Consider the following 26,347-nt stretch of genomic DNA (forward strand, 5'->3'; position numbering starts at 1 on the left):
CCAATTGATTAAAAAACAACAACAACATTACGTTGCTTTATTTTGTTGAGTGCGCTTTGAGGTCCAAGATTAGGCCTTGATGCCTGACTGAAAAATCTCTTCCCAGCCTTCGCTGCATGTTGTTGAGGAAACAGACTAAATCAATGGTCAATGCTTGAAAAGAAGTGCATTTGCATGGTAATTTGTGAGTCAAATTCACATTTTGTGCCTTGTATAAACAGCGACATTGCCAGAAATTTTTCAGTGGGATGGCCGGGGGCGGCCATTTGCGTATCTGTTCATTTTTTTTCCTCATACTGTCCACAGTCGGGGATTCATGAAATAAAATTTGCACATACCCGTAACAATGACATTCACGCTTACAATGAAGCAGCATAAAAGCAAAGTAAAAAACATTTTGCTGAACTTAATTTGCTCGCTAATGCCATTTCCTTTGCAGTAGCTTTGCTTTTGTGTACTCTTTCATAGTCTAATTCATGCCCCCTAATTCATGAGAAAATTTATATATTGACTGGGCTGGGTCAAATTTTTCCGCAAGAATATTATTGTGAGTGAAACATTAACTTTTGTGCAGCGACAACTGCCAATAACATTATTCAACGTTGAATAATGTTAACCTTGTCGGCCCTTTTTTGATGGCCATCGCTGTTAAAAAGTGTCCCTGGTGTCACTCTTTACTTCAAAGATTTTCTATGATAAAAGAGCAAAAATTGTGATGATTAAAACATTTCCATTTACTTCTCTTAATTTCTGCACAAGCCGATTTGGGCCAAGTCGCGTCACAAAAAGTGGCATAAAATGCTTAATTCATACAAGAGTCTTCTAAACTTTGGCTCATTTTATTCATGGTACAATTATTCATCGATTGATATCCTCTCTTTTCACATGTAGGTGGGCAGAATTTCTTTGGAACGGACCTGCATAGCGGAACTCATTCCGACCTCAGGTTTGGGACAGATGTGATACTGGTCCGGCCACCGCATGCATGATTACACCCGTCCCCCCACATCTCTCAAATTCCCCAGAATTGGAGCTGGAAGGTCCGGTTTTAACTTTTGGGGAGTAAAACTAGTTTGGCAGCAGGGTGGGGACTGCAAAGTAAAAGGGAATGTTGGGGGCAGTGTTCATGAAGCTGGGGCGGGCGTTTGTGGTGGATTGGTGGTGTATAAAAAACGCAAAGCCCAAAAGGTTTGCATCAGTGTCCCAGAGCACTGGTGCAGAAAGCCTCGCCAACCCGTCGGAACAACGCGCTGTGTGTGCTGCGCAAACATGGCACCTGTCCTGCACACCGTGGCGGTCATATTTGCATCTGTCTTTCTGCAAAGTGCATCATCGGCTCATCTCAATGACACGTAAGTAGAGCCAATCTTGACTTTTGCCTCAGCTGAACTCTGGCCGCGATCCTTGACATAGTTGCTCCCACAGACGAATGAAGATCGTCAGTGTTCATTTCAAACTTTGACTTGAAAATGGATGTCTGACTTTTGACAATTTCATAATTTGCTCTCTATGCTGTCTGCCCCAAAAATTGCCGCGATGTGACACTCGAGTTGTTTACTAGCGCAATATTGGCCTTCTCTCCCTCTGTGCAGCATCTTTGCCGTGACCGTGAGCTCCCAGGTGAGAGGAGGGTCGCAGGAAACACTGTGCGCCCTCATCCAGGGGCCCACGGAGCCCGTCGCCTTGACTATCACCTTGGACACAAAATCTAACAGCACCGTCATCCTGGAGAAGGACGTCAACCAGGACTTGTACCACTGCCTTAAATTTCAGGTGCGTTGTCATCGACCCAAGTGTAAATCCACTTCTAGACCTGCAGAGAACAGAGACCGGTGATCATCATATCTGTACAAGTTTACAGTCTCTGTTGTCTTGCCTGTGTGTGTGTGTGTGTGTGTGTGTGTGTGTGTGTGTGTGTGTGTGTGTGTGTGTGTGTGTGTGTGTGTGTGTGTGTGTGTGTGTGTGTGTGTTTTCCTTGGCACTGTAGGTCCCGGTAGTGCGCACTCGTACTGTGGCAACCATAAACGTCACTGTGAAAGGGGAGAATGCCACCATGAACAAGAAGACCAAAATCCTCATTCAGCCTCCTGCGTTCATCCACATTGTCCAGACCGATAAACCCATCTACAAACCCGGGCAGACTGGTACGTATCACCACTATCCAAATATTGAGAGTTGAGTGACTGATTTGGGGTAAGGCAGGAACGTTGAATCAATTCAAACTCCAAAAGAGATGATGAACCGAGCTGTCAAGGAGAACTGTTGCTATTTGCGCATCACATCGGAATCCTTGCCGAAGGCCCGTTCTCACTGTCGAGTTGTTGGCCAATGAGTAATGGACATTTCGTTATTTTCTGGCGGTGGACATTCTACCACCGTTTCAGAAAAAGCCCCTGAAATCCAAGGTCACAGGTCCGCTCATGAGTGTGCGTGCCAGTGCACGACAAACGATTGAACGCCTCATCAGTCTCGCCTTCTCTCTGTGACTGGTTAGCTTTCCTCAGGCGCGGTCGCTGATTGCAAACCAAATTTGAGACACTGAATGGGGCCAGAGAGTGCACATTTTTTTTCACAGATTTTACTTACTCCTGCCGTGGTCAAAGTCATCATATCACAATCTGAGTCCTTTCCAAATACATTTCACATAGAAATTGTCGACCTCGACAACCCACCGAACAGAGCGAAAAATGCCCTCCTTCCGGCTTTCCCTGCATGTCATGTTTTTAAAGCAATTGCTCGAAACTTTTTCTCATTGTGACGTTCCTTTACAGTGCAGTTCCGAATTGTTTCCATGGATTCCAATTTCATCCCCGTGGACCGCCTGGTAAGTTCTCAATAAGTTTTGAAGCGACTCCACCATGTGTGGAAATGAAAAAGCGCAAGACAGCACACGAGACGGGAGAAGTCATCCATCCATCCATCCATCCATCCATCATCTACCGCTTATCCGGGGCCGGGTCGCGGGGGCAACAGCTTTAGCAGGGAAGCCCAGACTTCCCTCTCCCTAGCTACTTCTTCCAGCTCTCCCCGGGGGATCCCGAGACGTTCCCAGGCCAGCTGGGTGACATAGTCTCTCCAGCGTGTCCTGGGTCTTCCTCGGGGTCTCCTCCCGGTGGGACATGCCCGGAACACCTCACCAGGGAGGCGCTCAGGGGGCATCCGAATCAGATGCCCAAGCCACCTCATCTGGCTCCTCTCGATGTGGAGGAGAAGCGGCTCGACTCTGAGCCCCTCCCGGATGACCGAGCTTCTCACCTTATCTCTAAGGGAGAGCCCGGACACCCTGCGGAGAAAACTCATTTCAGCCGCTTGTAACCGGGATCTCGTTCTTTCGGTCACGACCCATAGAAGTCGGCTTCCATGGTCTCACCGAACTCTTCCCACGCTCGGGTTTTTGCCTCGGCGATCACCGAAGCTGCGTTCCGCTTTGCCAGTCGATACCCGTCAGCTGCCTCTGGGGTCCCACAGGCCATAAAGGCTCGATAGGACTCCTTCTTCAGCTTGACGGCATCCCTTACTGCTGGTGTCCACCAGCGAGTACGGGGGTTGCCGCCACGACAGGCACCAACCACCTTACGGCCACAACTCAGATTGGCCGCCTCAACAATAGAGGCACGGAACATGGTCCACTCGGGCTCAATGTCCCCCGCCTCCCCCGGAACATGGGAAAAGCTCTGTCGGAGATGGGAGTTGAAACTCCTTCTGACAGGGGATTCCGCCAGACGCTCCGAACAAACCCTCACAATACGTTTGGGTCTGCCAGGACGGACCGGCATCTTCCCCCACCATCGGAGCCTACTCACCACCAGGTGGTGATCAGTTGACAGCTCCGCCCCTCTCTTCACCCGAGTGTCCAGAACATGCGGCCGCAAATCCGATGATACAACTACAAAGTCGATCATCGAACTGCGGCCTAGGGTGTCCTGGTGCCAAGTGCACATATGGACACCCTTATGTTTGAACAAGGTGTTCGTTATGGACAATCCGTGGCGAGCACAGAAGTCCAATAACAAAACACCACTCGAGTTCTGATCGGGGGGGCCGTTCCTCCCAATCACGCCCCTCCAGGTCTCACTGTCATTGCCCACGTGAGCATTGAAGTCCCCCAGCAGAACAAGGGAGTCCCCAGCAGGAGTACTCTCCAGCACACCCTCCAAGGACTCCAAAAAGGGTGGGTATGCTGAGCTGCTGTTTGGTGCATATGCACAAACAACAGTCAGGACCCGTCCACCCACCCAAAGGCGGAGGGAGGCAACCCTCTCGTCTACCGGTGTGAACCCCAATGTACAGGCCCTGAGCCGGGGGGCAATGAGTATGCCCACACCTGCTCTGCGCCTCTCACCATGAGCAACTCCAGAGTGGAAGAGAGTCCAACCCCTCTCGAGCGAACTAGTACCAGAACCCAGGCTGTGTGTGGAGGCAAGTCCGACTATATCCAGTCGGAACTTCTCTACCTCACACACCAGCTCGGGCTCCTTCCCTGCCAGAGAGGTGACATTCCATGTTCCAAGAGCTAGCTTCTGCAGCCGAGGATCGGACCGCCAGGGTCCCCGCCTTTGGCTGCCGCCCAGCTCACATTGCACCCGACCCCTTTGGCCCCTCTCATGGGTGGTGAGCCCATGGGAAGGGGGACCCACGTTGCCTCTTCGGGCTGTGCCCGGCCGGGCCCCATGGGTGTAGGCCCGGCCACCAGGCGCTTGCCAACGAGCCCCACCTCCAGGCCTGGCTCCAGAGGGGGGCCCCGGTGACCCGCGTCCGGGCAAGGGAAACCTTGGTCCATATATTTTTGTCATCATAAGGGGTCTTTGAGCCGTGCTTTGTCTGGCCCCTCACCTAGAACCTGTTTGCCATGGGTGACCCTGCCAGGGGCATAAAGCCCCAGACAACTTAGCTCCTAGGATCATTGGGACACACAAACCCCTCCACCACGGTAAGGTGACGACTCACGGAGGGGCGGGAGAAGTCAGTTGTGCACAAGTCAATTGACAAAAATGCGACCCTCCTATCTGAACATCCTATCCGGCTGAGGGATTTTAAAGTCGGTTGTCAATGTATCATAATTATTGCACCTCAGGCCACTTTAAATTTTCCCTGCATCATCTGCCAATTGATCTTTGCATCGGAACTACTGCCAGTGAGTTCAAAACGAACATGACGGCAGGCACCGTGAACAGGTTTCACTCAGTGATTTGTGAATGGTCGAGAAAAAAACAGAAGCGCTTATGAATGTGCCTTTCAACTATAATGCCTAATCGGTCCTTGTGTTGTTTGCAACTAGACTTGACAATACTGTACAACATACTACTGCAATCTAAAGACATTGGATTTCGATTTTCTTTATGGTGTTCATGAATTCACCTTGCCAAGAGGATACGTTCTCCTGCTGGTGATTTGTCTGCACTGAGCAGGTGTGGCGATTTAAATTGACCGGGTGGATGCTGGTCTGTCAATCATGACGTTTGAGGCAAAACATCCCATTGGCAGTAGAGTAAAGGACAACAAATAACTCAAATTGGATTGAGGGATTTTCACCCGGCTCCAAAATGGATCGAACATTTCAAAGGCCAACACCTGGTTCGATCACACAACCCAGCATTTTTGATTGCGGACAGGGAAGTGGGGAGAATGCTAGAATGCACGACGTGCAATCAGAGAGCACCAATGCCAGCGTGCCATGAATTGGAAAAAAATGCGCTCCAACATACACCAATGCTGCACGTGCTCTGACAAGCAGCTACTGACAGTAAAGGGCTCTTTATGGACAACTTGATGGACCATATTGAAACGTTAATCTTGTCCAGGCAATGTGTAACACTTCTTTGTAAAATCAAATGCCAAGTAGTTTTCAGATACTGTTCACGCGCGCCTCGCTCAAGGTACACATATGATATTGTACGGGTGCTTTATTCGAGGGGATAATGTTTTATAATTCAGACATATAATTATTTCAAATGTGTGAAAAATACACTTATAAATATAAATTAACCATTTGCATTTGGAATTATGCGCGCTTATGTATGTATGTTTTTATTTTGCTTGAAGCCCTGCATATGGTCATGTCAGCGTCCAATAAGATTCCTCTAATGTCATTGCCAGCATACGTTTTCATGAACATTTAAACTGCGATGTGATGTTGTTATGTATATCCAAGAAACTGTCAGTCATGAGTCTGACTTGTCCGTTTGTTCTTTTTCAGTACACGGTGGTGGAGCTCCAGGTAAGAATCCCATTTTGAGCCACACCAACAACTGAGGCTGTATGTCCATAGACGGTGCACATGCGCTTGCCGTAAAAACCGGCACACCTTCAGGTCGCTGCCACAGCAAGTCTAGTTTACCGTGTTTGGGAAATAGGTAGACTGCGTTTGCGCCACGCTGGGTGTTATAGTTGAACGAGGGGGTATTTTTCTTTGACACGCCCCCGGCGCATAAGACAATTTGGGGTGACTAAAAGTAGATGTGACTTTAGAGCAGGTAAAACCAGGTCCAAGTTGTGGAGCGGTGAGAGTAATGTGACTTTGGTGAATTTGATCCAGGCGCAGGCAGACAGATTCTACGCTCAACGAACATGTGTGATGGATGTCATTGTATTTCATTCATGGATATCACAACAGCATTGATAGAACCCCATATGAAAACCACCCACCCCCCTTGGCCGTGACACAGCTGTGCAGGTGGAGGGTGTCAAAGCGGTCGAAGGTGGTCTCCAATCGCCCTCTTTATAGTGGTGATCTGTAATGTGATGGCCCTTGCCAACATGACATCATCCACCTGTGGAGTTCTGCCTGCAGTTCGTTGTAAACGTATTCTGTGTGTGTGTGCGAATCATTGCTGCTTCCGCAATGTCAAAGACTGTTTGCGACTCTCCGACACTTGATTGACAGGCAGTGAGTGGAGCCACCTCCATTGGCCAGGAATTTTTGCTGTTGGTAAAATTGGCTTTCCCACATTTAACGACAAAGGGCTAATTGGAATTGGAATGGAAGCTTTTTTTTTTAATTTAACAATGATCAAAGCTGGAATTCTCACTGAACACGAGCCACAGAAAATTAAAAGAATTGTGCTGTCCTTCTTCAAGTTGTCTGGTGATGGTCACTTACAACACCACGATGACAGGGGGCTAATCGGCACATTTTTGTCTTTTTTCTGTCTGTCCATGTAGGACCCCAATTCCAATCGGATCGCACAGTGGTTGGATAAATTAGTTTCGGCGGGAATCCTTGATCTTTCCCATCCCATGATTGAAGAGGCAACACAAGGAACCTACGTTATTACAGCCACCACGGACAAAGGAGAGAAAATCTCACACAGCTTTGACATCAAGGAATATGGTCTGCTATAGTTGCGACGTAATGGTTGTGCTCGCTTCACCTTCCTTTTTTGGTTCATGAGCATTTATTCTTGTTCTTTCTTTAGTTTTGCCCAAATTTGAGGTAACTGTTGACCTCCCCAGTGTGATCTCAATCTTGGACCAGGAGGTCACGTTCAAGATTTGTGGAAAGTAAGTGTTTTAAAACTGAGTGAAAATATTTGACATCAAATGTCTTGTCATTTGTCTGAAACGTTAATTTCCGAACAGCACTCACCATTGCTGCACGTGAGCAATCATAAAGTTAAAACTGTCTGATTGTGCTTTGCTTTTGCTTCTCCGGTCAGATACACTTACGGGAAGCCAGTTGTTGGCTCAGTCAAGGCGGAGTTTTGTCGGAATGCTGTCCGCTCTTTCTTGCATTCCCCGTTTAACGCAAATATCTGCAAGACATATAAACTGGAAGTGAGTAACTGACTTAGAACGAATATTGTCTGTCCCTTCGTGTAAATACATGAACTACATTAGTTTAAAAATTGCAACACTCTCCCAGACCGATCGCAGCGGCTGCACTACACAAAATGTGAGCATGGTCGATTTTGCCCTCTACAATCATTTGTATGAGGACCGTTTTGTGGTGGATGCTGAACTGGAAGAGCGTGGCACAGGTAAGCCAGTGAAACGTTTTACTAACCATCATGTTGCCGATACTACTTGATGACCAGTTCGAATGATGAATCCAATTTCCCATTTAGGTGTGATGTTGAAAGGTACAGGGCGGACACTCTTCAGTGCCGTTGTCAGAACAGTTACTTTTGAAGATGTGCCCCAATCCTACAAGCCTGGCATCATATTTCAGGGAAAGGTACTCACTCTTTTTCAAGTGGTATGAAAGCCAACGTAAGACCATGTCCAACTAATGAGCCCAAGGACAAATTGCCCTCAAAAGCGGACACTCAAGTCCAGAGAGATTTGGACCGTAGCGGTCATAGATTTGGATGACAGTCATCACAATGTCAAGAAAGTTGAACATTTAAGCTCAACTTTTCTTGAAAATGTTTTAGTACATGAATACTTGAACTTGAAGAGGAAATCAACCCTATTTTTCATGACTTTAAACATGGAATTCTGAATACTACTGTTTTGATTCCAGTAAAATCCACCCGTTTTTATCCATCTCAGAGGACGGCCATTTTGTTACTTGCTGTCAACTGAAAATGACATCACAGTCGCTCAGGGCTCAGGTAACGACCAGGCATAGCTCAGCTTCAGCAAACAGGTGAGCCGTGGTTGGTCGTGACCTGAGTCCTGAGCAAGTTGGAGGTCATTTTCAGTTGACAGCAAGTGGCAAAACAACTGCCCCCTGAGATGGCTGATTCAAATTTCGCAACATGAATCAGAATTCCCTGTTTAGATTCATGGGGTGCATAGACCATATTATTGTAAAAAAACGTTTTTGGGTTGACTTCCCCTTTCAAAAGAAAAGATCTCAAACCAAGTTGAGCACTCTTGTGACTCAAAGAACAAAAAAGCTAAGGTGGGTACTGGTTAAAGTGCTCTGACGAGGCATCTCCAGGAATGAAATCATACAATTTGTTGATTGGCTCCGTTTTTTATTTATTTATTTATTTTTTGCTTAAAGTATCAAATATTTACGATTTCATCCAAATGTTTTTGACAATAGATCAGCTTTGCTTAAAATAGCTGCAAGTCTTTTCTACCATATTCCATGTAAAAAGGTGAAAATATAAACTTCAATCATAATAAATGTATTTTCATGATTTTACTGGCTTTATATGGTGAAGTATTTTGGGTCCATACAATTTAAATGCTTAGTTGTTCAAAGTAATGTTGCAACATCAGGAGTTTAATTCATCCGTGATAATTTATGTTTGTGAGTCTCTAAAGTAGCGAGCTGGTCAAAGAAGGGAGGTTCAGATGGTGGCGCTGCGATTAGCGCTTTTTGTAATTGCTGCTATTCGGTCAGCAGGATGCCACTAGACTAGAGAGACCAAAGTAGTTCATACAAGCCCAACCATACTTGACCGCACCTCTAATACTAAATTGTTGGCGTGCATGATGGGAACATGTTTGATTTGGTAGGCTATTTAAGCGACCAATTTAAGGTGTATCCATCCAAAACCTGAAATGGCTCAACATTTTTTCCCCAAATCTTCTTGTTTGCAGCTCAAATTGACTGGACTGGACAACAAACCTGTCGCCAATGAGCCTGTTTACTTATTCAGCCCGAACTCTCTCACTTTCAAACTCACCACAAACTCAGAAGGCATGGCCTCCTTTACTCTGGACACCAGCAACTGGAGCGGCAATGTCAACCTCAAGGTTTGTGACTAATGTGTTGTTTTTAGGCTGCTGTGGTGCACATTTGAGGAATGAAGTCCTTTTAGTTTTTTGGTTTGTTTAACCAACACGGTCAGAGGCTAAGTATGTCAAGATAAGTACGAGCAAAATGTTATCATCTAATGTCCTGCAATGACCGTATTTTTAGGACTATAAGTCAACTTGGTTTCATAGTTTGGCTCGTCCTCTGATTTATACTCAAATGTAATTTGTATATTATGAGATTACAATTTGGACAAGCACCACCTATTCCCGTTCCCTACGATGTGTTCTGAAATGAATTCTGATGCCCTAATGCCACTCTGGGAGTGGGTGCGTTCTGAAATAGTCCCCAAGTGCCCAAAGTGATGTTCAAATGTGTTGTTTGGTTATTCAGAGTGTCCAAAGCGTACCGGAATCCAGTGTGTCAAGAAAGGCAGGATGCAGAAATCAATGGGATCTCTGCATCCTGACTCCAACAGGACACACAACACACATTATTTCCAAACACAAACAGGCATGACAAAACTTCCGCTTCCCGCTACGTCAAAGTTTTTGTTAGCTCTCGGGAATAATCCGAAGAGAGGTGGATTCCACAAGTGTAGACACAGAAAAGGTTTTGAATTTAAAAAAAGTGCATTTCCAAAAATGCAAGACCAACAAAGTACAACAAAAGATGCTGGTCACAAAGAACCAGGAAATAACAAAACAAAACAAAAAACGCTCGCAAAAGGCCAATTTAAATAAAAACATTCAGAGCTTGTCACAGGAGAATACCTGTACTTGAACCGAGGAAAGAAGAAAAAGGAAATATAAGGAACTATGTCAACAAGAAACGTGAAGAGAAGCTAGGAGGCAAAAACAATGAACGTCGAGAACGGGTGTCCTAACTTGGTCCTCAAGGGGTGCTGTTCTGCCTGCTTTCTCGCTCTCCCAGGAGCAACACACCTGATTTAAAAAATCAGGATCATTGTCATGCTGCTTCAGAGCTGGTTGATGAGCTGATCATCTGAATCAGGTGTGTGTAGCCAGGAGAGCTGGAAAGCAGGCAGGATAGTGGGCCTCCAGGCCTGGAGCTGGACATGCCTGGTCTAGGACATTACAGGAACTTGGAGATTCGCATCGTGAGCAAGGCTGTAATCATTCGACAGCCAGTTGTCGGTGGGGCAGTTTTTAAAGGCAGCTGGTAACGAGGCACAATGAGAGACAGGTGCGGCTCATGAGGAACCGCCCAGTCTCCAGCAGGATACTAGAAAAACAAAACAAAGCAAAGCGGACAGGATCACGACAGTTTTTGATTTAAAATGGCTTACTTTCACTATAATTGTGTGACTTATTGCAGCCAAAGGTATCATTTTGGAGCTTGGTGGTGCTTTCGCCCAGTCAGAGCAACCTGTGGAGCCCCAGTCAAGCCCTCCAGTATTTTATTTGATATTCTAAAACATAAATCTTTAAAAATTATTTTTTGACGCCCCACTTCCCCATGCAATGGTCAAGCCCCCCCCCCCACACACACACACACTAGCCCCAGGAGAGAAAATATAAAAGATCCTGTAGCCATGCCTGGCCGCTTCCATACATATTTGCCACCAGCTTCACTCTTTCATCCGCAAGTAGATTGGAAATATGGTGACGTATTTTTGTCAGATCCAGTGCATACATAGTGAATTTTTATGTCTTTGCGGCGGCCAGATGTCTCTCCCCCGCTTAAACCTGGAAATTGACTTTTTCGTCTGTGTGAAAATTTCTGTGTGCATTTTGATTGCCTATAATTTGCAACGTTGCCACATAGCACAACAACCAACGGGATCCTAAATTCAAAATTTCATCTGGCTCAGAATTTCACCATTGTTTTGTTTTTTGTGTTTACAGGCCATATCCACACTAGACGATGACAAAGTGTACATTCCAGAAATACGGAAACCCGAGTACACACCAGCCTATCATGGCGTTACTGTCTTCTACTCAAAGAGTAGGAGTTTTCTGAAGCTCATGCAGGTTAGCGAGAAGATCTCCTGTGACAAAGACGCCGTGGTACGAGCTCGGTACATCATCCAGGGAGAGGAGCTCAAGGAGGGACAGATGACCTTAGACTTTTTCTACTTGGTGAGTCCAGTTGGTCTCTGTACTGGCAACTTCAGCCTGCACAAGAAATTCGAGCACCGTCTAACAAGCACACTGAATACACCCGTTTCAAACGTATGCGTGTGGGTAAGGTCACACTTGGCTTTGATTCTATCTGTACTTCTTAGGTGATGTCCAAAGGAACAGTTGTGCAGCATGGTCATCTCCCGATGGCTGTTACAGTGGGCTCAGGTAATCTTTAATGTGAAATGATTTCATTGTGAATGTGTCTTCACAAGGTATGCCTGTTTCATTCCACATTTTGATCATCTGAAAGATAGATAGATAGATCGATCGCTTTTTCATTCTTCTGCTTGGATGTTTTGACTTGTCAGTCAAACATGCTCTCGAATGTAATTTCATTGCAAAACCATGAAAAGTGACAGTTTTTTTCCTGGTTGAAACATTGTGGATTTCATTCTGCAACGTCTTGTTCTTGCCTCTGTCAGTGAACAAAGGGGAGGTGACCATCCCCCTCCATCAAGCGATCGACCTGGCGCCCTTTGCACAAGTTGTAGTTTATACTGTGTTGCCTGGTGGCGAGGCTGTGGCTGACAGCCAGGACTTCCCCATCGAACTCTGTCTCAAAAATAAGGTTGTACCTGGTGATGATCAAACACACAAATGATATATACTTAACCTCTGAATGAAACTAATGTTGTAAATGTTGTAGAGAAAGAGATCATTTGAAATCGCCACTGACCCCAACTGTTGCCTTTTGTTCAGGTTTCTCTTGAGTTCCCGTCCGTCCAGGAGCTTCCAGCAGAGAAGACCACATTGAAACTCCAGGCTCAGCCTGGCTCTTTGTGCTCTGTTCGAGCCTTTGACCAGAGCATCCTATTGCTGCAGTCAGAGAGGGAACTCACCGTTGACGCTGTAAGACAACTACTTCAAACCAAAACATGCATCAACCCCATTTCTAAAAATACGAAGACAACACATTGTTTTATGTAAAGGTTGCACAGTAGAGCACCTTGCCTCAGAAAGAGAATGTTCACAGTTGAAATCTGTTCGCTGGGGCTAACCTAAGACTGACACATCACCGTTTTTAATGGCTTGTGTGATGGAGTACAGTTTTCACCCAAGTCTGTCTGGAACCGCATTAAGCGGAGAACATCTAACTTTCAGCAGCAAATTAGCAGCCAATTTAATCAGTGTCTTGACTCCAGAGAGAAAATCAGACTCACTAAATAGAACCAGCAACTGAAAACGAATCAATTTCTGTTATGATGCACGTCAGCCAGGAGGCTTGGCCTACAAAATCAAAGGTAGCGTATTTTCCAAGACACAGAGACAAATAACAAATTACACTGAGAGTTTGAGTGTTCAATCAACATTCCATTCAATTTTTGCAATAGGGGAGCAAATCACTGGACCCATAGAAAACCCACACAGGTACAAAAGGAAAATGCAAACTCCACAAAGGGGGTCCAGAGACCAGATTCAAACCCATGACATCTGCACTGTGAGGAAGATGTGCTAACCTGTCGGTCACCATGCTGTCCTCCCTGGGATAACCTGCTCCCAAAAATTGCTCCTCAAAATTAGAAAGTTGCACTTCAAATTAAGTCATTGATTTAATCATGTGTTTCACTTGGTGTAGGTGTACGATCAGCTGCCTCTGCAGAAGCTGACGGGATACCCAGATGAGATTGAAGACTTTGAGCCATTTCCCTGCTTTCCGGGGCCCATACCATTCCCTGAAGAGGAGATACTGATGGCCGGGAGCTCACTTTATTTTGGACCAACCACTCAAAAAGATGATGTTTTCAGCATCTTCAAAGTAAGGCTTTGGACTTGACTCTTACTGAGGCTACATCAAGTACGACTGATTGACCTGTGTTATTTTTAGGGGACGTTAATATCGGCCGCACTCACAATCAGTGACCTGCTGTTGCAAACTCATTGTAAAGTCTAAATAATCTGTCGAACAAGCAAGGCTCTTTTATTTTGAAAATTGTGTTTTGGATAGCCTATTTCCCGTGTCACTTTCGGTGTAATGAATGCTACGGTTGTGATGTGTTTGTGTATTTGCATGCTCGAGTGTTAGAAGTGTGCAAGAGAAAAGCGAGCGTAGCTAAAAGCGACAATGTGTTTACTATTGTTGGCATCGTTTTTTTTTCACAATGGATGGAAGATGAGGACTTTTTTTTTCACTTTGAATGATTTGAGGGTCCCGACCTTTGACATCAAGTACACAAGGACCACACCTTGACGTAAAGTACTCAAATGACTCTGCCAAATTGAATGTGTCAAAGTGGAGCAATCAGTCAGGTGCCTCGTGCTGCGTCAACCCAGACCAAACGTTTTCAACTCAAAGATACCAGATATGACTGGACTAAGATTGGACAAGTCACACATAGGATTAATTCTATCGATATATAGCTGGAGGGCATTCCAAAGTGAAGGGCCGGCACCAGAAAATGAAGTGTGAGTTTGTTCCTGCAGACGATGTAGTTCGCAGATTATTTGTGCGTTGATTGAAAGAAATCACTTCCTATCTGAACTTGTTGCGCGATGGTTCTTTCAACAAATCTGGTTACGATTAATCGATGGCTGGGATGTATTGCAGTTCAGGCTTTCGTTTCACTGATCCACCGCCATGTTTTGGGAGTACGCACGGTCAGAGCTGTGGGTGGATTTGCACAGTTCCTCGCAGACAAATGCAGATTGATACATTCCACACTTTGCGTGGGAACGTTGGCGCATGCTTCAAGCAGACTTCTGTGCACACACACGCATGATAAATGAGGCCCCTGGTCTTGTACAACAGGCAGTAACCCACACTTCAGTCGCAGGTTAATCAATATAACGGTTTAGGTTTAACCAAGATGTTTTGGGAAATTCAACCGAGAATGCAGAATGTGCATTTCCGTTCCAACATGACAGTTTCCCAGTTCACCAAGCAAACTCCATAATTGATGAATAAATGTAATTCTTGATTTCAGGGGATTGGAGTCAAGCTTGTGACAAATTCTGATGTGAAGAAACCCTACAACTGCCTACTTAGGGGTCCGTATTTCCCTGGAGGTGAGTTTGCAACAGTAAAAAAATTCATCTCTCACTCTATCTCGATTTTGGCGCATGAGCTGCTTGCTGATTTCTCATTTGAACGCGTCTAGTTTTTGTTCCCAAATTCCACCACTCGAAGAGTTCCACTCCTTCAACTGTGGAAATAAACAGCCACTATTTGTAGAAAAAGATCAAATTATCCAGCGCAGAAAACTGAGCATTGCTGTATTTCAATTTATCTTCATAGGTGATGGCGTAGATGGTCTGGTTTTCAAGCCCACCAATGTGATGGCGCACCCTGGTCAAGGACCGGAACCCGAGGAGGACAAGGAGGAGACCCTGAGGACCTTCTTCCCAGAAACATGGATCTGGGACCTCGTTCCTGTTGGGTAAATATGTTCAAATGGCACATAATCACAACTTTATTGAAAAGTTAAGTAGTTCTGTGAGGTCTGAGCTCAAAGCAACTTGGTGTGCGTGCAATGCCTTGCGTGTGTTTAGAGACGCGGGTACAGTGAATGTGGAGAAGACCGTCCCAGACACCATCACCAAGTGGGCCGCTGGAGCTTTCTGCGTCTCGTCTGTGGGCTTCGGCGTGGCGCCCACCACGGCGCTGACTGTCTTCCAGCCCTTCTTCGTCAGTCTCACGCTGCCCTACTCTGTCATCCGTGGGGAAGTGTTTACTCTCAAGGCCACTGTCTTCAACTATCTCTCCAAGTGCATCATGGTAAATATCAATGACTCATTCAAGAAGTAACATTTTGGATAGGATTCAAAATTATTTTAGTTGATTCCTTGATGGAAACTGGCGTCTCTGTCCTGGATCACAGACTCTTGTAGTCTGCAATAAGCATTGGGAGAACGAGCCAAGACCGCCCGTGTGGTTTGTGCATTGCGCATACAAACCTTCTTTGTTTGCGGTTTGTGTACAATGGCTATTTAAGTGAAGACACACCTGTTAAAAATGGCACCATATATGATTTTTGAATTGTAACTGCCCCCACCCCCTGTACTAGTAGAGATGAGAACCTCCAGAAGGACTTGCTGTATTCTTTTGTACATGTTTGCCTTCTAACACTGGCAAATATGTCGCTGTGTGTCTGCAGGTGAAAGTGACACTGGCTCAGTCGGACACGTATACCTTCAAAAACTGCGATGACTGCCAATACACCGTGTGTCTGTGCAGTGAGGAGAGCAGAACCTTAACTTGGATTGTCACTCCAACCGCCCTTGGTAGGAATAATGACATCACTTTACATTATTTTGCCTTCTGCATCTGCCTATGACGACTGCAATTTTCGGTTAATCATTCATTAGGTAGAATGCCATTTGAACTCACAGGTCATGATTTCATTTTATCTGGACAAGATATTTTTTATGTGGAATTATTCCAATAGTTGTGACCCCTCAAGCAGAAATTAAATGAACACGCTGTCGACCAGACTGGTCATGTTTGAAATTAATGACAGTGAATAAGACTGGAACCTAGGCGCGAAAAGGTAAATTCCTAGAAAGGGGTGGGAGTTCCGTACCAACCCGAAAAGTGAATGAGTCCAGAAAGATGTACACTGTCAATTTTTTTGAAGCTTGGAGTGAAGACGCATGCCTTCACGCAACCTCTGAATAGGACTGTTTGTTTGCACTCAGGCAAGATCGATCTGAAGGTGAGCGCTGAGGCCATGAGGACCAGATTTCTGTGCGGCAATGAGGTGGCTTCTGTCCCTGACGTGGGCCGCATTGACACCGTGGTCCGCAGCCTGCTGGTGGAGGTCAGTTCCTGTCAGATGCTCCAGATCCGACTGCACATGACTGCGTTGACAGAACGTCAGCAGATGTAATTGTGGAAGTGGTGGCGACTGCAAGGGCACGTCACTGACGGGGGTCTGAGAAAATCACATTCTTGGCAGCCGTCGAGTGAGCTTTTCTCTCTGAATCCGTTGGCCTTATCTGCTTTGAGGCCGTATAAATGCAACGTCTCATTTATACGGCCCTACGCCTTGAAGAGCCCTACGCCATGTCGAATGTATTCGGGTGGGGGCTCTGGCTTGTTGTGTTGTGCAATTAACCCCAGTGGAACATTTCCCATGTTGGTTTCTCTTGTAGGCCGAAGGAACGCCCCAGTCAGTCTGTCACAACGCGCTCCTCTGCGCCGCAGGTACGGTTTTGCAACTAGAACTTGTTCGGACAGTCTTGCTGGACACGGTTTAGGAGCTCTTTGTTTTGCACACAGGAGAGTTTGAGATATGAATTCTTGTTTTGTTGCCGTCACAGCAAAAATAGAGTTCGTCATGATCCAGATTTACCTTCATTTATGTGCAAGCTTTTTTCTGAAATTTTTGATGAATTCGAACGGTAACTCTTGGAACTTCCCAAAGTTGCCATTTGTTGATAATCAAGGAAACCTTTCCAATTCAACTTGCTCTTATTGCAGTTGAGTCTCATCAGATGGGAACACAATTTGCTCTTTGTATGCAGGACGGCAACCTATCATGGCAAATCTCAAATGCAGGTTGCGCCACGGGCCGCTATTTGATTCGAATTTGGAAAATCCTATTTACCGGTCAAAAGATTTGTCAGATCCGATGGTAAAATTTCATCTTTTCTCTTTTGGATCGAGAGGAAATGTTTGATCCTATTGAAACTTGAGGAACTTTGATTTAAAGTTTCACATTGATCTTTCTCGTTGTAATTGAAATTACTTTAACTCTGATGCTATTTCGAAAGTGGAAGCCTTCAGTGGTCTGAGTACTCATTCACGCATTCTTTTTGCATTCTCTTTGTTGCCAGAAGGACCGGAGGAAAAGAACATCTCTCTTACATTGCCACAAGTGTTTGTGCCGGGATCTGTCAGAGCCACTGTCTCTGTACTTGGTAAAAATAAATAAATAAATAACTCTTGTTTGCGCTCTTGTACCGCATTTTCAGAGAACTGCTGTCTAGATTTTTTGTTTTTTTTGCCAAAGGTGACCTGATGGGCCGAGCCATGAAGAACCTGGACCAACTCCTGGCGATGCCATATGGCTGCGGGGAGCAGAACATGTTGCTCTTTGCCCCCAACATCTTCATTCTCAACTACCTGAAAAGCACCGGTCAACTGACTGCTGAGATTCTGGACAAAGCGACGCGCTTCCTCGAGAGTGGTGAGTCATCATTCCCACCAAGTAACTCAATAAAACGCAAACTACCTTTCATCATCAAAACCGTTGGGAAAGTAAGATCGCGGAAGGCACTTACTTGATTCCTCCCTGTCAACAAACGTGTCTCAAGACTGTACTTGCTTGCTACTTGGTTCATAATTATTTAAGACGCCTCACATGCATTCAAAAATGGATGGCTTGTATGTTTGATTCTCTCCGTGGCCATTTATGGTTGATAAAATTAGTCTTGGAAGCGAGAAAAAATACCCAAGCCATGCGGCAGCGTGCGTGTGCGTGTTTGGTCTCAATCGAGAATGTGACGTGTGTATTTGTACATGCGCGTTTGTTCCAGGATACCAAAGGGAGCTCACCTACAAGCATGATAATGGCTCCTACAGCGCCTTTGGGAAGAGTGACGCATCTGGCAACACCTGGTCAGTAGGAAAGCCGCAGCGTTCATCAGTGATTTGTGTCAACAATTTCAAATGATTGGCATTTTGGGGGAAACGAATCAAATATGTCTCAAGAACACACAACGTAGTGCAGTTGCATCAGATGGTCGAGAACATTTTGAAGTATTTAGTGCTTTGCTATACGATGACTTTATTCAGCTTAAAGTTCACACTTCATTTGATACAAGACTGGAAATGGCAGCCGACGTATCTTTCTGGTGTGCGTAGCTTTCTGGTTTTGGCACCAGAAAATATTCCAGCCATTTACTTTGCGAGGCTGCTGCCAAGAAATATTTGCGTTTCGTTGGCTTAAAACACGCCTGAGGGTGGATTGGACAATCATTTTTATGGTTTTTTTCTCCTGAATGGATGCTGCGCAGTTTGGCACTTGGGGATGGCTGTTTCTGGAAAAATGAGGACTCAAGTGTCCAATCACATCCATATTTGCTGAAAGAGTGGACGAACCAGCTTCAATGTGTTGCGTTCTTGAAGTGGCTAATGTATCACAGTAATCTTGGCTGCATTCATCACATCCGCATTGCAAGGGGTTGGGAGCTTTTAGGTGAACAAATAATCACAATAAACTCGGCTTTTTATCGCATCTTTCAAGGGACCCAAGGATGCTTGAAATGCAAGGAAGGATTTTATTTTGCCTCTTGCCCCTCCCCACTCCCTACAAAGAGTCTGATTTGCTCAAATTTTGAATGTGCACATATACCGAACACTGAGTATTGGTATGTGATTGTTCATTTCTGGTTGAATTTTTGCTTCAATGGTAACAAGATTGCAGGGGGATCCTGGAGGGTTACACTGTTATCATATTTGATTCATTTAGTGAATATTTTAGTTTGCACTCAAAAATGTTGCTGCCCCTCAGTCAGATTCAGCTGAACTCAAGCTCAGAGGCTTCACTTCACACACAGAGTCGAGATGCGATTGTTGTGTGCCTGGTGTTACCTCCACAGGCATGCTGCGCTTTGATTTGTTTTCAAAAGTGTGTGTGTGTGTGTGTGTGTGTCTCTCTCTCTCTCTTTTTCTAGGTTGACCACCTTTGTGATGAAGTCATTTGTTGGAGCGAAGGATTACATCTTTGTCGATCCCAAGCACATTTTAGATGCCAAGAATTGGTTGTACTCAAAGCAAGGGAGTGACGGCTGCATCCAATCTGTGGGCAAACTCTTCCACAATGGCATGAAGGTGATGACGCCAGTATCCTCGTTGACATGCTTGCACGCGATGAACCCAGAACTGTCAGCCACAATGTGACCACTCGCGCAATCGTCAGAGATACAATCTGATGTAGGGATGGTCCAATGCGATCCATTGGATCGGTATTGAGTTTGATTATGTCCAAAATGACTGGATCCGAATCTGAAGGTTTTTTTTTAATGAGAATCCAATCCATAAACCCAAACTAAATCACTTTGCATAGACGAGCTGTTGCCATGTGTTTTCGTCACGTAAGCAGTTGTTGGATTGTGATTGTGGAAAAACAGTCTTCAATGTTTTCTCACGCCAGTTTCAGAAGATGTAGCAATATATGATAGAATAACTTCAATATTTACTCTACAGTGGACCCCGCCCACACACCCCCTGCCCATAGCAGCAATGCAAACCACAGATCAACACTTAATACAACATAATGTGAACATGTACAAAATCTCCTTCTCTGACATGAACGAAAAGCAAGTGCATGAACAACGGTAGCCATTTAGGTGGCCGGGACTTTCATTTGCTCAAAGTATTGCCGCCGTGGTTCAACAGATGTAAACGAGTCCACACACTTACTTCGTAGCTGCGCCAAGTGGCCAACGCCTGCTCCTTTTTGGCTCGTGTTGGCAGCTGGGCTGGCAATGTTGTCCACGTCCACAGACCGCAATCATTATATTTTGTCCTACATTGTCAAGTGTCCATTTTTGACCTGGCGTGTATGTGACGCAGTCAGAAAATCATCAAAGCCGTTAGGCTGCGGAGTTGCTTAACACATTCGGTCTTCACTTGATCTGTAATCGCGTCATGAGAGTAGCTCAAACCACGATCGGCATCTAAACTGTTGAAAATGTCTTGCTCTCTTTGACAAGGCAAAACACACATGCTTTTTTGGTGTCGTCTAAAAGTACTGATTTTAGAGTTCTGAGGATTAGTGTTTCTACATCCATTTATATTATTCGTTTTATTGCTCCTGTCTGTTAGTTGAATGTTACAGGACCAATGTAAGAAGTATACAATGATTCATGAATGCATATGTTAATGTCTCATCAGGGAGGAGTGAGTGACGACGTGTCCCTAACGGCTTACGTCGTTGCCGCCCTGTTGGAACTGGACTCCGACATTGAAGTGAGTGTGACGTCACTCCCATTTTGAAAGCATTTGGCCGCCAACCTCATCGGTTGTCATGCTTAGTTCGATCTTCATTTTCGACGTGTGAATACGGATATAACACGTGGACATTTTTGTGTTCATCCCACCTAGCCAGCTGTGATGTTAGCTGTTCGCTGTCTGCGTCCTCCATGACGCGATCGCCAAACTTCCTCTTCACCTTTATTCATAAAATAGAACAGTAGATGCGTCTGGCCGTGGGTGTCAAATGTCGTTTCGCTTTTTTTCGAGCGCAGTTCAACATGGGATTTGAGAAAATGTCACTCTGGGAAAGATTGAGAATTTTTAAAAGAAATGAATCAACGCTGCCTTTGCTGTTTGCACCCAAGTCAGTCAGTCGATTTTTTTTTCATGCACAATTTTTCCACAACTACCAAATTACAGCGCACTTAACACCGAATTTACCAAGCTGGTTAAAATCACACTCCGCTTTAATGGGGTTGCCCTTTTTTCATGAAAATAAGCCACTGCTCACCGTGCCGCCTTTACAACGGGTGGAATTCCGAGTACACTTTTGCCACGATGATGACTTGTTGAGCTCACAGTCTAAAGACACAGGTGGAGAACTGTGGAGCGGATGTGAGCTTCCTGCCCCCAGCAAGACAGGAGGGGCTTATATTGAGACTCCCGCACGATTCTTATTGAAACAATCAGCCTCTTCAATTTGTCTCCAATGTGTGTCATTTTACAGCTGTTTCAAGTTAACGTTAAATCTGACTGAAAGAGGACATTTTATCAGAATAATTATTCTGATAAAATGTTCTTTTCTGAAAATGTTTGGAAGCAAACCGTTCACCCCAAGATGCACAGAGCAGTCATTTTTGTGATTTACCCGTTGAGACGATTGGATCCCTTATATTTTTGGGTGTGTTCTGTGACAGGATCCTGTGATCCAGAGGTGTCTGGGTTGTCTGAAGGAGGCAGCCGGCCAGATGGACAACTTGTACACCACAGCGTTGATGTCCTACACCTTCACCCTGGCTCGGGATGAGGAGACGAGGGTCAAACTCATCACCTCCTTGCACCAGCAGTCCACTACAATGGGTACATCATAATATGACTCACAGCACTCAGTGTGGCTTCGCTTTCAAAACATTTCTGTTGTTGCGCCTCTTGAAATCGACAGTCACAAAAATAAACATGAATTTAGCTCTGACAGTTGGAAGCTGAGTTTTATCGTTTTGCATTTTATTCTGCTGCCCTATTCTCTCGTTTGATTCCATGTTGCTGATTTCAATTGTTGAATAACGCAAAGTTTCCCCAGTCATTTCTGACCCATGTTGATCGGTGATGTTGTCGTGGCAGGGGGAACCCGCTACTGGCACCGAGAGGGCGTCTCTGGGAAAGGAGTGGATTCTCTGGAGGTGGAGATCACCTCCTATGTGCTGCTGGCGCTGCTCTCCGGGCCCGCCCTGCCAGATTTTGGGCTGGACTATAGCTCCGGCATCGTGCGCTGGCTCACGCAGCAGCAAAATCCGTACGGAGGCTTCTCTTCCACGCAGGTAAGCAAAGCTGCGAGCGGGAGTTTGGAGAAGGTTCAACCATCCAGGGAGACAACTTTGACTCTGTACGCTTGCGCTCCTCAGGACACCGTGGTGGCCCTCCAGGCGCTGGCGAAATACGCCGCAGCCACGTACAGCGTTGGGGGCAGGACTGTCGTGACGGTAACGTCATTAGGAGGTCTGGACAAGGAGTTCATCGTGGACCAGAGCAATCGGCTCCTGTACCAGGAGGAGGAGCTGAGCGAAGTCCCTGGAGAATACACCGTTCGAGCTGAGGGGCAGAGCTGTGTTCTGGCACAGGTAAGATCTCACTTGGCAATGTATCAATGTTTTTGGCAGACACACCTTTCACATGCAAATAATTACCAGTTAATTAGCACTTGGTCCAGGTGGTAGCTGTTGCTGCTCGAGGCTTCAAAATCCGAGCTTTGTACTTGACTCGAGGGCCGATGTTCGGGATGAACTTCAGGCGTCGTTTCCACGACCTTGCACTCGTGATCCAATTTCTTGTAACACAGTTCGTACATTACCTGCGGTCATCTGATTCCGACTGTACCCGCGATTTTGATTGTCTAGTTCACCTGTGTCAAACTCAAGGCCCGGGGGCCAGATCCGGCCCGCCGGGTCATTTGATGTGGCCTGCGAAAGCAGATAACGTGTTGCTAAATCTGTACCGAAATGTCAAATTGTCAGATGTAATAAATAACGTTGAGATTTTGCAATCCTTTTGTTACCCTGTTTACCGTCACTTCAACAATAACTGAACAAACTATGTTAATCGGCTTGACTTATTTCAAAACGAGTTATCTATTAATTTGTTGTGTATAAGTAATCATTTTGCGGTCTCACTGTCATAATGGCCCTCTGAGGGAAGATGTAACTCCAAATTGGCCCGTGACTAAAATGAGTTTGACACCGCTGGTCTAGTTGAAGCGTCATGTGCGATTGAGATGGAAGTGTGTTCAAAGAACACATGTTGGTCCTGTTCCCTGCCAGATCTCCATGCATTACAACATCCCCCCTCCTCCTGACTTTTCTGCCTTCGAAATCACTGCGGACGCCATTTCAAAGTGCAGCTCCAGCAAGCCACAGCTCCACCTATCTGTCAATGTCAGGTAAGTGTGCATGCATGACTCTCTCTGCCTCGACAGATTACTCATTTTGTCAAATATGATTTGCGTCCATGGATTGTCCTCAAAACCATTTTGAGCTCAATTATCAGTCACTCATTCCTGCTGTGTCCCATATCGTACGTCCACATATAATTGCTATAATGTTTTATGAATGATAAGACTGTCAAAGAAATACTTTGGAGTTTGTTCGCAACTTTTTCATTGAATGAGTATCTTGGCAAATGAGACAAAATGGTGAAGTACGCGGATGAGAAAATTGAATTCAAAAGTATTCTCAATGTGCATTCTTTGAAAAGAATTCATCTTATCTGACAATTTGGAGGACACTCAACCAACACTATGGTGGCATTATCTAGATCAGGGATGGCCAACTTACATTTTTCATTGGTGCTGCTGCAAGGCAACGTAGGACCACGCACGCACTTCCTGACCAGATAAAAGACAAAAATGCCTTTTTAAATATGGACAAAATACACACCTATGTTCCCCTAATATGTTTCACTTTTCAAAATATGCAAAGTAAAGCAAACAACAAAACAACCACATGCTCTGATTTCTTTCCCCTAAGAACGTCTGCGTCCATGCCCGATTTTGAATCTGTTTATTTCTTGAGAGAAACCATTTTGTGTTTGCAGTTACCAGGGTCGGAGAGAGGAGACAAACATGGTCATCATTAACATCAGACTCCTCTCTGGACACTTTTTGGATCAGAACTCTCTGGAGATGGTAAATTCCGATTTTTTTGTTCTCCCCTTAAATATTGGTGTGTCACCTGTTAGCATTTGAACTATGCTGATGGCGCTTTACTGTGTGATGCTCCAGCTCAGGAACAACGAATCAGTGAAGCGTGTGGAAGTGGAAGATGGTTATATCAACATCTACTTGGACCGGGTAGGAGATTTTTTTTCATCTCCAAAATGTACTGGATTGAAATTCACTGACCAATGCTCGAAATCAATGGAATTGCGTTGCAGTACCTTTACGCCTTTGCAGATTCACACACAATTGTCTGTACGTTTCCCCCCCCCCCCTCCCCTCCCCCAAGCACTCTCACCTGCACAAATTGATCGGAAGGAGGCCGATGAAAGAGCATGTATGCAAATGATTTGACCGAGATGAAAACAAATGGCATTTCGCTGTCATTTAGTTACCAGGTAGTTTTATAGGCAGATGAAGTAGTTTCAGTTGTTGTTATTTTTTTTTTTAAAGCACTCTCATTTTTATGAAATATTTGATGATGTCGTAAACTACAATAACCTTTCCGAGTAACATAAGTTATCCTATGTCGAGTAACTGTGCTTTATTGATGAGATTGAGTGCAGAAACCTCAAGACACGTTCATCAAAGTCCATGAAATGATATTTCTTTTTTCTGCTGAGCTTTTTCCCTTCCCAAATTTGATATCGTCAATCAATGACTGTGGAACTAATTCGATGAGATTCACCCTCCATGTCAATTCAAGTTGAGGCTTATTTTACGAAAAATATGTTCTTTCACATTTCAAGTGACACAAAATGTGGGCCGTCCTCCATTATTTCCTTCAATGGATCGCACAGGGCGATGATGCCGCAGCATTCAGGTCGCAGATCAGGCTATCGCCTTGCAAAAGAAGCGCAAGCCCTTTCAGTTGCGTGTGTTTTGTGTTTGCAGCTGACGAAAGGTGAGACGGCGGTTTACAGCATGACGCTGGAGCAGGACATGCTCGTCGAGAACCTGAAGGCAGCTGTGGTCAAAGTCTACGACTACTACCAGCCAAGTAAGATGCTCTTCTGCTGCAGTCATGCGTCTGCCACATTTTTCTAATGGAACACCGGCTTGGAACTCAAACAGTCTTGTATCCAACGTTTTACAGTCCATATTCTTTTCTGTGTGCTCCTTTTCCTTGTTCCCCTGTCGAGGATGTTGATCGGATTTTATTTTTATTTGCAGCTGATGTGGCCACGACCGAGTACACATCCCCCTGTGAGAAGAGTAAGTCACCTGCATGATATGGTGCAAATTGAAGACACACACGTGCACGCGCGTGGACACACACACGCACACACAAATCCGTTAATCAATGATTGATGGTGCCAGTTTAACTGATTCATTATTTGTGTTGTGTCCTGTAGGAGAAACAGTCAAAGAAACAGTTGAAGTTGAAGTGCCATGGAACATATTGAGCATATTGCTGGACTGGCTTCAAAGGTTCCACTCTCATTTTAATTTGAATTTCAATCAAATCAAATGCTTATACTAGTTAAAAGAGGGATTCGTGATTTTGCTTACGCAGTACATACTGGGTGACCAGACAGTACATAGTGAGATGGAGAAATAACAAAAATTGTGTTTGCTTTGCAGCCGACGTTAGCAACGAGGGGTGAATGAACATTGAGGAGACTACTCGGATTCATTTCTGGAAGATCAGATGTTCATCCAACTTGTTGACGTGTCTTTTTCTTTCCTTTGGTGTTTGGAAATTAAGGGAATCACCGTGATTGCAAATGATGTTCTTTCCCTCTCTGTGTTGCTTTCTTTTAAAATCGGGATTCACTTCATTCTGTAGTTACTGCTGCCGCTCAACACTGGACATCTTTTAACATGTTCAACCCACTGGAACCAAGAAAATCTGAATATGCTCTGTAACTGGTTTCATAGGATTGACAAATCCATGTTTTTCAACTCAAAGTGGAAGATGATATATTACAAGGGACCAATACCTGCAACAACAACAAAAAAAGAGTGCTATGTGTGTGGGGGTATGGGGTGTGTGGTTTTCAAGAAGATAAAACTCATCACAGCAGTATTTTACAATTTGAAATGTAACAATCATGAAAATTGACAACAATAAAGAAGAGAATGATATTGTCATAGTGTTTCTTTTCAATTGCATACTTCCATTGAGGCACCTTCTTTTTTATATACAGTATATTTTTACTTTGATTCAAGACAGACAACATCAGAATATCAACAGACATTAT

The 26,347-nt window shown here is 45.0% G+C and overlaps 1 protein-coding gene across 1 annotated transcript; it reads left to right on the top strand.

Moving 5' to 3' along the window:
- The first annotated feature begins 1,269 nt into the window (after positions 1-1,269).
- On the top strand, positions 1,270-25,626 carry LOC147197725 (alpha-2-macroglobulin-like protein 1). The gene is made up of 35 exons (XM_086126133.1): positions 1,270-1,352; positions 1,593-1,773; positions 1,988-2,144; positions 2,772-2,824; positions 7,162-7,330; positions 7,416-7,500; positions 7,656-7,773; positions 7,862-7,976; positions 8,064-8,173; positions 9,496-9,651; positions 11,521-11,754; positions 11,901-11,964; positions 12,222-12,367; positions 12,499-12,648; positions 13,376-13,555; positions 14,721-14,802; positions 15,032-15,173; positions 15,286-15,511; positions 15,891-16,017; positions 16,432-16,553; positions 16,888-16,939; positions 17,572-17,655; positions 17,748-17,924; positions 18,274-18,355; positions 19,414-19,570; positions 20,636-20,710; positions 21,634-21,796; positions 22,058-22,254; positions 22,339-22,554; positions 23,251-23,369; positions 24,023-24,113; positions 24,210-24,278; positions 25,038-25,143; positions 25,317-25,358; positions 25,499-25,626. Exons 1-35 carry the CDS (start codon positions 1,270-1,272, stop codon positions 25,624-25,626), a joined length of 4,458 nt encoding a protein of 1,485 aa, XP_085982259.1.
- The last annotated feature ends 721 nt before the right edge of the window (positions 25,627-26,347 follow it).

This window comes from Hippocampus guttulatus, chromosome 12 (assembly GCF_054856545.1).
Source record: "Hippocampus guttulatus isolate MCC_2025c chromosome 12, RoL_Hgut_1.0, whole genome shotgun sequence".
NCBI classification, from domain to species: domain Eukaryota; kingdom Metazoa; phylum Chordata; class Actinopteri; order Syngnathiformes; family Syngnathidae; genus Hippocampus; species Hippocampus guttulatus.

Coding starts and splice junctions, on each gene's coding strand:
- LOC147197725 (XM_086126133.1), top strand. CDS start 1,270: ATGGCACCTGTCCTGCACACCGTGGCGGTCATATTTGCATCTGTCTTT. Junction 16,554..16,887: donor TCCGCAGCCTGCTGGTGGAG/GTCAGTTCCTGT, acceptor TTTCTCTTGTAG/GCCGAAGGAACGCCCCAGTC. Junction 18,356..19,413: donor GACGCATCTGGCAACACCTG/GTCAGTAGGAAA, acceptor CTCTTTTTCTAG/GTTGACCACCTTTGTGATGA.